Source organism: Hipposideros armiger, unplaced genomic scaffold (genome assembly GCF_001890085.2).
Source record: "Hipposideros armiger isolate ML-2016 unplaced genomic scaffold, ASM189008v1 scaffold_650, whole genome shotgun sequence".
NCBI classification, from domain to species: Eukaryota; Metazoa; Chordata; class Mammalia; order Chiroptera; family Hipposideridae; genus Hipposideros; species Hipposideros armiger.
The window spans coordinates 468,888-479,163 of record NW_017732000.1 but is presented as its reverse complement, the minus strand read 5'-3'; the positions used below and the strand labels follow the sequence as shown (position 1 = coordinate 479,163).

The 10,276-nt window shown below is 39.0% G+C and overlaps 1 protein-coding gene across 2 annotated transcripts in view; it reads right to left on the bottom strand.

Annotated features, from left to right (window-relative positions):
* Positions 1-2,357: 2,357 nt before the first annotated feature.
* Positions 2,358-10,276, bottom strand: part of TRAM1 (translocation associated membrane protein 1) — a 27,118-nt gene continuing 19,199 nt past the window's right edge. The window contains exons 7-11 of one of the 2 annotated variants that reach the window (XM_019626002.1): positions 9,347-9,417; positions 9,137-9,241; positions 8,162-8,305; positions 7,247-7,407; positions 2,358-3,929 (exon numbers count right to left, since the gene is read on the bottom strand). In XM_019626002.1, coding sequence (XP_019481547.1) covers positions 3,856-3,929; positions 7,247-7,407; positions 8,162-8,305; positions 9,137-9,241; positions 9,347-9,417 — 555 coding nt within the window. In that variant the 3' untranslated portion in view covers positions 2,358-3,855. The remainder of the gene's footprint in view (positions 3,930-7,246; positions 7,408-8,161; positions 8,306-9,136; positions 9,242-9,346; positions 9,418-10,276) is intronic. The other variant, XM_019626003.1, reaches the window with a different exon arrangement.

Here is a 10,276-nt window from a genome sequence, read left to right as displayed (position 1 = left end):
AGAAGTTGTACACGCCGTCTAAATGAAACTGGTTTCACAAGCCATAGGTATCTGAAAACTATTGTTCTTTAGAAACTATACAGGTGCGATTCAGTTCAGACTCAGGTGTTTATGGACTTCTGCGCTGGGGAAGCATGCCTACCAAGTCTTCCAAAGATAAAATGGCAGTAACGTTGGTTTGAACACCTCAGAAGCTTTGTCGGTCCGCCGGCTCCCAGGTAGTGACCACGGAACACTGTAGTTGCATTGGAGAGAGCACAAGTGCTCAAGACCTTGTCCAAGGCATCTTATAAGGAACAGTAGTAACGACTAAAATGGCTCAGTGCTTGCCATTGGCCATTCCCTGTGCTGTCTGTCAGGACCTTATGTGCTAACGACTGGCATTTAATAAGCATCAGGCATGGAGTTATGCACAACTTGGGTGCACTATCCCAGTTCTCAGAACTACCTTGTGGGGTAGGTGCTAATACTTACTGAGAAAACTGAGGCATGGACATTGGGGTCACGCTGATTAAGGGAGGAGTCGATTTGAACTCTGGTCTGCTGGTCTTACCATTGTGTATGTGTTCACATTAACGGAAATCAATAAGGTTATTGATCACTTGAATTGGTTGAAATTTGGATCTTCAAAATGAAATTTTGTTTTTTTTTTCTCCCTTAGGCCAAGTTAAGGTCAAAGTTAAATTATTAATAATCATGAATTAGACTGTGTGATGGACCAAAGCCTCTAAAATGTTTTTCTGATTGGCTTGTTTTCAGGACACTCCAAATGTTTGATTTTAGCCTTAAGGAAATACATTCATCATCTTTCACTAGAAATAGTGAAGCTAGACAAACTGGATTAGACTTTGCCCAAATGGTGTTGCATAAAGCTGGTCAGCGTGGGGTGCAGGTACTGAGTACAGCTTTTTGTAAAGCACACCATGCTTGGGTAAACAGACCGGTTTGTCTTTTAATTACTGGGCTCTCTGCTGTCTTCACAAGCCATGGGGGTGTGTTACCTTCTGCATATGGCTAATAGCTTTCAAAAAGTGCTCTAGAACCAAATGAACAAAGCCCCGTTATTGTGTTTGTCCTCTTGCCTCTCATATCATCCTACTGGCCGGGCTGTACACCGAGCTTCTGAACCACCTAGAGACTCAGGCCACCCCGATGCGCCCCCATCAGGCCATTGGCTACTAGTCTTTAATTCTTCCTCCTAACACTTGCTAATGTCTAATTTGAAATTCTCAAACCTGTCTTGTGTTGGAAGTTTTATAGTAGTTGATCCTTCTTAACTAAATTACCTATCACACCGAGAGTGGTCTTTGGGGCAAAAATGTTTAAGCATTATGCTAGAATTTCCCCCAAGCTTACTTTTTTTTTTTTTTTAAGATTTTTATTGGGGAATTGGGGGAGGGGAAAGCGCTGGGGAATCGGGGAAGGGGAACAGACAAGTTGCTGTCCTTTTGTTCTTCAGTCTAGTTGTGGAGGACGTTGCTTCACTGGCCCAAGTTGGCACCATCATTGCGCGCTTCCTGGGCGAGGCACATCAGTCGCCGGCTTCTGGACGGGCTGCTCACGCTGGCTGCTGGCTACACACAAGGTAGCCCATGGCAACCCACCTGCCTCGCCAGCGACTCACGGCAACCCAGCTCCAGGTTGAGCTGTTGTTCAGCATCTTAGCTGTAGAGGGCAGTGTCACTGGCCCTCATATGTGGGATCCGAACCGGGGCCCTCTGGCGTCCCAAGCCAGTTCTTAACCATCGCGCCACTGGGCCGGGCCGGCCCCCCATTGGGCTTTGTTTGACCTGAGGTCAGGTGACTGACAGCCTCTGCAGGGTCTGGAGGCCAGGAAAGATAGACTTTGCTCAGAGCATTTGGAAGGAGGTCTAGGGCTTATAGTTTAGTTATAATTGTGTATTTTCATGTCTTGTAAAGTTTTAATTACATATCAAGGGCTTTTTTGTTCTTTCCCCTAAACGCATAGCATATGCTGTAGAATGTAAGTCCTATAAATAACTCCATGGGAAAACGGTTCCATAACTAAACGAGTTGGGAACCACTGCATCTTCTGTCCCCACCGTATCAACCTTCTCGGTGCGTCAGGAAGCATATTTGCACGTAAAGGACTGAATAGGCCTGTGGCAAAGAAACACCTTCAGGTTGGTTAACACACAGTCCCTGAATTTATGTGGTTATGAACCATTTTTCCCCACAATAGCCCTGATTGCTGTGTTTTGTAGACACCCTTTTTAGGGAAGCCTCTTCTAAATGTCTATCATGAGTGTATCCTGTAAGCATGGTACATTTTATGAGATTATATTCTAAAATAGCACAAAACTTGCTACCAATGAAGAAAACGTCCAGGATACAGCTTGTGAAAGTAAAAATTTTTTTATTTTGATTGATTTCTCAATGAATGGTTTCATATAATGCCAGTTTTTAATGGCAAAGATTTGGTTCCATTGAAACTCCATGATGCTACAGAGAGCTACTATTTTTTCCAGGAAGTAGGTAAACAGCTGGAAACGGAAAGCATGACTTTCTAGCAGCACAGCAACTCATTATGCTGCAGACCTGGCAGGTCTGCACCTTTTATACTACAAATGGCACAAACCTTAGCTGGTGACCAAAGTGAGAAATGGGGAACAAGAGGTGAACACCGAAAGGAACAATATTATCTACTGTAAAGACAACAAAAAGCCCAACATAGCTACAAGGATTTTAAAGGATAATTATAGAAAAGAGAACCAAATATTTTACTCAAATGTTTTTTAGAGCCTTTCTGTAGAGATACAAATATATATATATATATTTATCCAAAAATATGTTTTATACAGATAAATGCTTCTCAATTAAAGATGGGACCAAAGCTATAGTTATAACATAAAGCACTGTTTTTTAAGACTGTTTATCCACCTGACTTTTCAATTTCTTTAAGATTAGTGCATTAAATGTTTTCCAAATATAATTACCTGACATTTTTTATAGATATAAATCAAGTAGGCATTATCATTTGTAGATTAAACAGTATTTTTTCTAAGATGCTGTGCATATCGAATGTATGACAAGCCCCACTAAGAATCATTATTAATAAACATATCAAAAAGGGCTGTATCAGATTTTCTTCTTTACAGTAAATATTTAAATTTTCAGATTTCCAGTTTACAAGTATTGAAAATGAACAAGAAAGATTTTACAAGTACTTTTATGTTAATAGAAGATATTTTGATTCAATATATGGTAATAAATCTCCACACATTGTAACCAATAGTGTGTTTTTTTTTTCTTAAAAAAATGGGGACGTAACACTAGTAACCACTACCTATAAAATAAAGCACACAATTATTTTGGCGAATTTACAAATCTTTTTTCCCTGGTGTAAAGGCTACAAAAGTTCCTAAAAATTAGAGAACACTGAAAACATATTAAAGTTTGACATCTAACTTTATAGTATTTCCATTTTACCCTGAAAGATAACTTAAAAAATATGACCTTGCTGGAATAGGCCATCTTGCTAATATAAAAAATTGGTGAGAGCAAGAAATTGTATCATTGATATGTAGAATATTTGTAAATAGTTATCCAAATCACTAGAAAAATGTTCAAAGATAAAAACAAAATAAAATATGGTGGTGGTCCCTAAGCTATTTTGAAGGCAAGTAGCTTAGTCTAAGCTAAAGTATTTTTCTCACTCATAGTAATTATCCTCCCCTCAATTGCCCTTAAAAAAAAAATGCATGAAACAGTACAATAGCGAGAATCAAAGAGCACAGACTGTATTTTGAAGAACAGAAAAAAACCTCTAGTGCTGAAAGATATAGTAAAAAGCAAATTTCTTTGGGGACATTTAAACAATTAGATTAGAATTCATTATGAAGATTTCTCTTTTCTATTACGGGGAGAGTCAGCTCCATTTGAAGTTACTGTTCCATTTACACCATTTTCTGAAAAGAGAAAAGAATCAGTGTTACTCTCTTATGACTAAATGCAAATATCATGTTTATACTTAAAGGTACCTTCAGAAAAGAAAACTTAAAACCCAATATAGGGGCCGGCCGAGTGGCTCAGTTGGTTAAGAGCTCGCTCAAGAGTTTGAGCTCTGAGCTACAGCGGTTCGAGTCCAGCCCGAGCTGAGCAGCCGCTGAGCTGCAAACAGGTAGCAGGATGGCTCAGCTAAAAAACAACAACAACAACAAAAAAACCCCAATATATGCGCTATTGCCCTGAGGTCAAGCTTATTCACCTGTGCTTAACCTTCACTAGTATTTTAACCAACCCGATAAGATGTTAAACACAATGAAGTGAAAGTAGCAAATTAAAAGTAACTATAATATGTCAATTAGATCTCAATACAAAAATAAAAAGTTACCATTGAAAGCAGGAAAAAAGTTATAGAAAATAAAAAAACTAAACAACAATTACAAGAGTTTTAAAATAATCGTCTTTAGAGCAGTGATTTTGGTAGAAATAAAGAACCTTTTGCATTTGACAGCAGACAAATGAAGTTCTTAGGAATATGTTTATAACGTATTAAAAAGTGGGTGTTTAGGATAACACTTATGTTTAAGAGTGTATCATGGCCTTCATCTTTTTCAAGCTACGATGGAATAACTGATGTTAGACTAACTTGCCCTCCAAAAACACCCATAAAAATTGAATACAGAAATGGCTGTTTAAAGGTGCTAGAAAAAAACCAAGGCAGCTATGTGTCTTTCTCTCAAGGCACTTGCCAACCACTAAATGTGTACGCACCAAGCAAGACTCGGAGAAATCAAGCAGGAAGCAACTCCTAGGAAAGCACAAGGTTACACCGAGAATCGGGAAGTCTCACAACGACAGGGAGACAAAAACTTGAATTCAGAGCCCGTCAGGGAAGAAAGCCCTTATAAACAGTTAATGTCCTAGCAATGAGGGTGAGCAGAAATAGATCAGCTTCAATGAGCCAGAGGATATGCCCACACGCAATCCAGGGCTTTTACAAATTCATCCCGAGCCTCTACATATCTTTACACAAATGTCTAATATTCAACTAAAAATTACCAGGCATGCCAAAAAACAAGACCAAATGACTGAAAACTAAGAAAAAAATATCAGAAACAGATCCTCAGGTGATCCAGACTGGGAACTGGCAGACAGTACAAGAACAATGATTAATAAAATAAATGCAAAGGTGGAGAATTTCACTGGAGAACTGAAATCTTTAATCCCAGAACTAGAAAATACAGTAATTGAAAATTCACATTCAATAAGTGAGTTTAATAGCAGATCAGGCAAACAGAAGAGATTAGTGAACAAGAAACTCAGGGAAAAAAGGATGGCAAGAATCAAAAGATATAAGGGACATGGTAAAGCATTTACTTAACACAGGTATTGAAGTCCCAGAAGGATAGGAAAAACAGAATGTGGCAGAAACAGTATTTGAAGAAGTAATGATCAAGAATTTTCCAAATATCTGGCTGGCTGAGTGGTGTGTTGGTTAAGGAGTTGGACTGGGACACCAGCTCTGAATAGCAGGGCCTGGGTTCGGATCCCACATGGGATCCAGTGACACTGCCCTCTACAGCTAAGATGCTGAACAACAGCTCAACCTGGAGCTGGGCTGCTGAGAGTCACCGGCGATGGCGTAGGCTGCAGCCCCTGCTGCAGTGGGTTGCCATGGGCTACCGTGTGTAGCCAGCAGCCAGCATGAGCGGCCAGCAGCCGCAGTGAGTGGCCGTCCAGAAGCCTGTGACTGATCTGCCTCGCCCAGGAAGAGCGCAATGATGGTGCCAACTTGGGCCAGTGAAGCAACATTCTCCACAACTAGACTGAAGAAAAAAATGACAGCAACTTGTCTGTTCCCCTTCCCCCAATTCCCCAGCACTGTTCCCATCCCCCACTTTCCCAATAAAAATCTTTAAAAAAAAATAAATAAAATAAAAAATATTTAGAATACATTTAACAGAAGTGCGAGACTTAACACATTGATGACTAAAAAATTTAATTGAAAGAAATTAAAGAGGACCCCCCCCCGCTCCCAAAATGGAAAGACATTCATGTTTAAGGTAGTCTACAGATTCAAGGTAGTCTGTATTAAAAGCCCAGTTGGCTTTTTGCAGAAATTACAAGCTGACCCTCAAATTTATATGGAAATGCAAGGGACCCAGAATAATATGAAAAAGAACAGAGCCAGAGGACTCATATTTCCTGATTGCAAAACTTACTACAAATCTACAGCAATCAAGACAGTGTGATACCAGCATAAGACTAGATATACAGATTAAGAGAACAGAATTGAGAGTCCAGAAATAAATTCTTACTTTTATGATCAACTGATTTTCAACAAGAGTATGAAGAAAATCAATAAAGATTTGTCTTTTTAACCAATGCAGGAACAACTGGATATCAATATGCAAAACAATGCATGCAAAATGGTGCAGCCGCTTTGGAAAACAGTTTAGCAGTCCTCCCAAAATGTTAAATATACAGTTACCATACGACTCAGCAATTCCACACTTAGGCACATGCCCAAGAGAGCAAAAAGCAGGTGTTCAAACTAAAACTTGTACATGAATGTTTACAGCATTATTCATAATAGCCAAAAAGTGGGAACAACCCAAATATTCATCAACTAATATATGGATAAATAAAATATTGTATATCCATACAATGGGATATTTTTTGGCCATAAAAAGGAATGAAGTATCAATATATGCTACACATGTATGAACGTTAAGAACATGCTAAGTGAAAGAAACCAGTTGCAAAAGATCACATGTTGTATGACTGCTTTTATATGAAATGTTCAGAAAAGGAACAAGCAATCAGATGTTATAAAAACAAAAACAAGAAACTATTACACTTGGAACTAAAGGGCAGATGGGTTGTAAAGAGGTTATGGTTTTTTTTTAATAGAATTTCCAGTATGTTCAGTTGAAGTTGTTTTTTTTTTACTAAGATGCATGAAAGCACAAATTTTTTTTTCTAAGTTATTCACTAAAACTGAGTATATACATTGGTCTATAAGTGGCTCAAAGTAATCAAGCACAAAAAACTTGTGAGAGAGAAATTGAGAGGACAGCTTTTGAGGGAAAAAACTGATGTTAGGGAATCAACAAACTGTAGAATGGGAAAGGCTGCTTTGCCTCTAATTCTGCTAAAATGTAGAGCAAAATTTTCTTTATAGGGTTTTAAATCTTAGTAAGATTATAAAGACGACCCCAGAATATTAAAAGAAATATATATTCTACTTCAGGTTTTTCATTGCTTACTAAATACAAACCTGTTCCTTTTCTAGAAGACCTGCCTTTCGTCACTGTTGGTTTCTTCTTCACAGTTGGTGCCTGAGAAGTAGAATGTTCCCTCCACCTCCGAAGCTGAAAATTAATGAACTTCCACATCATGAATGCTTGGGTGATGCAAATTGATCCCAGAACAGCAACTCTGAGAATATTAGGAAATACACAAAATATTAGAATGCATCAAAACGACGCCATTGAATAGTCTATCTTGTTTTTTGGTTTGTTTGTTTTTTTGAAATTTTATTGGGGAATGGGGGAGGGGAACAGCGTTGGGGAATCAGGGAAGGGAAATAGACAAGTTGCTGTCCTTTTGCTCTTCAGTCTAGTTGTGGAGGACGTTGCTTCACTGGCCCAAGTTGGTACTATCATTGTGCTCTTCCTGGGTGAGGAAGTCGCTCGCTGGCCATTGGACAGCCGCTCATGGCAGCTCACGCCCGCTGCCGGCCAGTCCCACTGCAGCCTAGGCTTGTGGCAACTCACGGCGGCCCAGCTCCAGGTGGAGCTGTTGTTCACCATCTTAGCTGTAGAGGGCGCATCACTGGCCCTCATGTGGGATCCAAACTGGGGCCCTGCTGCTCAGAGCTGGCATCCCAAGCCAACTCTTAACGCGCCACTGGTCTGGCCCTAGTCTATTTGTTTTGATAGTATTCATTTAGTGCTAAATTCCCAAGATTGTGTTAATAAATAATTATTCATTAATGATTAATCCCAGAAGTTTAATAAATGCTTTGGTATTTAAATTTAGACATGAAACTGCAACAGGTATGAAATCAAACCAAATGAGTATCTTCCCTAACCTCCACACATTTACCCCTTAATTTTTTAGATAATTCATGTCATAAACTGATAACACATACCATTCAGCTGTACTGAGAAAAATATTAAATTGACTGTACCTGACAGCCAACACATTGAAGTTTCCTGCACTGAAATCCAGCTTCTGGTTCTCTGCTCTGGCAAGGCCAAAGCCAACAGTGAGTACGGAAAGAATTAAAGTCAGAAGTCTTCCCAAAACAAACAGAACTGCCCACAGAGAAAATCTGGAAGAAAAGTGTCATAAGTCAAAGTCATAAAATGGCAAAGATAAGAAGCTATTCTAGTAGCAGTTGGATTCCTAAGAAGAAAATGCATATTAAAACATTTTACATTTTTCTGCACCATTTCCTATTTTTCTGCAAATAAGATTCTGCCAGTAAAATGTTTGGAAGATGCTGCGTTATATCACACTTTTAGAGATACATATCAGCATACTTAAGGTTCTAGGAAGTCCATTAAAGGAGTGTTTGATTTTTTGTTTAGCTGGTCCTTCTTCTTTTTTTAAAAAAATATAACTACTATTAATGATCCTTAGAACTAATGGTATATATGATTTTGAAAACTGCTGAACAAAACAAGACAACAGGTGTGTTGTAAATAGGTTACTAATTCTTACTTAAGAGTCCGAGTTCTACTTTTGTTTTTAGGGCTTCACACTCTTTACAAGTCATACTGCTTCAATTCTGTTTTCAGTTCATTTTCCCATGAAAATATTTTACTTTCTTTAAGGCTATATAATCTATTATTTCATTTTCTTCTGAAAGTTCACTTCCCTATCATTCCTTCTCCAAAAGAAAAACTGTGTTAGCAAAACTGGAGCATTTAGAAAAGTAAACCCAAAAAGCCTTCAAAATTACAAGTTCCAATACAATATCTCTCTAGCCTAAAAATGACTTTTTTAGAGAAAAAAATATCAACCCGCACTGTTAGATAGTTTAATTTTATTTAAAGCTGCTACTAACAACTTACAAAGTAGTATAACTGCCTACCCAGGGACCTTGGCAATACAGCACTGACTTTAATTACACGAGAAATAAAACGGCTAACCAACTTACCCTTGTTGATACTTTTCATCGCTGAAATAAAACAGGCGGGAAATGTGGAAAAGAAATTCAACAAAATAATGCAGCACCAAAAGAACAAGTCCTAGGTGATTCAAGCTGTTAAAAGAACAAATTTAAAATGTGAAGATGACATATTAGTGAAGATAGATTAGCACAGTCTCTGCCCAGGCCCTGTACACCCAAACAAAAACCCCAACTCACTTCAAAAGATAAGCTCCAGCGATGTGAAAGAGGTAAAGACCGATGTAGACAAGCTGGCGAGGAATATCTTCCTATAAACAGAAAACTGTATTGTAGATGAAAACCTGCCGAAACGTTTCTGTTCCTCAAACAGTGTGGTGGGGTGAACACCATGCTGCCACAGGAGCGGACCTGAGGCTCTCCTGACCCACACCCCACCCCACCCCACCGGCTGCTCATCTCGGCTCACGCACGGCACAGTTAGCAAGTCATTTCACCTCGCTTGGCTCTGGCTGCCTCATCTGTAACATGTCAGTAACGCCTGGGTTAGCCTGAATCCGATGACCTCAAAATCCCTTTCAGCTTTAAGATCTATGGTTCTTTTTATACTAAACATTTAGTAAGTGACATAATACTAATAACCATAATGCTGACCTTCTAATATTAAAACTGTAATGTTTATAGCAGTAGAGATGCTTTTGTTTACCTAAACTCGTATTTACATTTTCTAGCCCACACTTAGTCCCTTTCATTATCAGTTATAGTCATTACAATCGAAGGTTAAAATTTTATCTTCTCACTTAGGATACCACCTCATTGTATATCCCTTCTTCTCTTAATAACCCTGTAAGCCAAGTATCCCGATTTTTCTTTTCCTTCTCTTTTATTCTTCCACAGTCCCGAGCAACCTGGCTATCTCAGAAACAGTGCTTTCAAAAAATGTAAATCAAGACCCACTAGTGGATCATGATATCAATTGAGGGGGTCACACTAACCTCTTTAAAAATATTAAATGAAGGGCCAGCCGAGTGGCGCGATGGTTAAGAACTGGCTTGGGACGCCAGAGGGCCCCGGTTCGGATCCCACATATGAGGGTCAGTGACACTGCCCTCCACAGCTAAGATGCTGAACAACAGCTCAATCTGGAACTGGGTTGCCATGAGTCGCCAG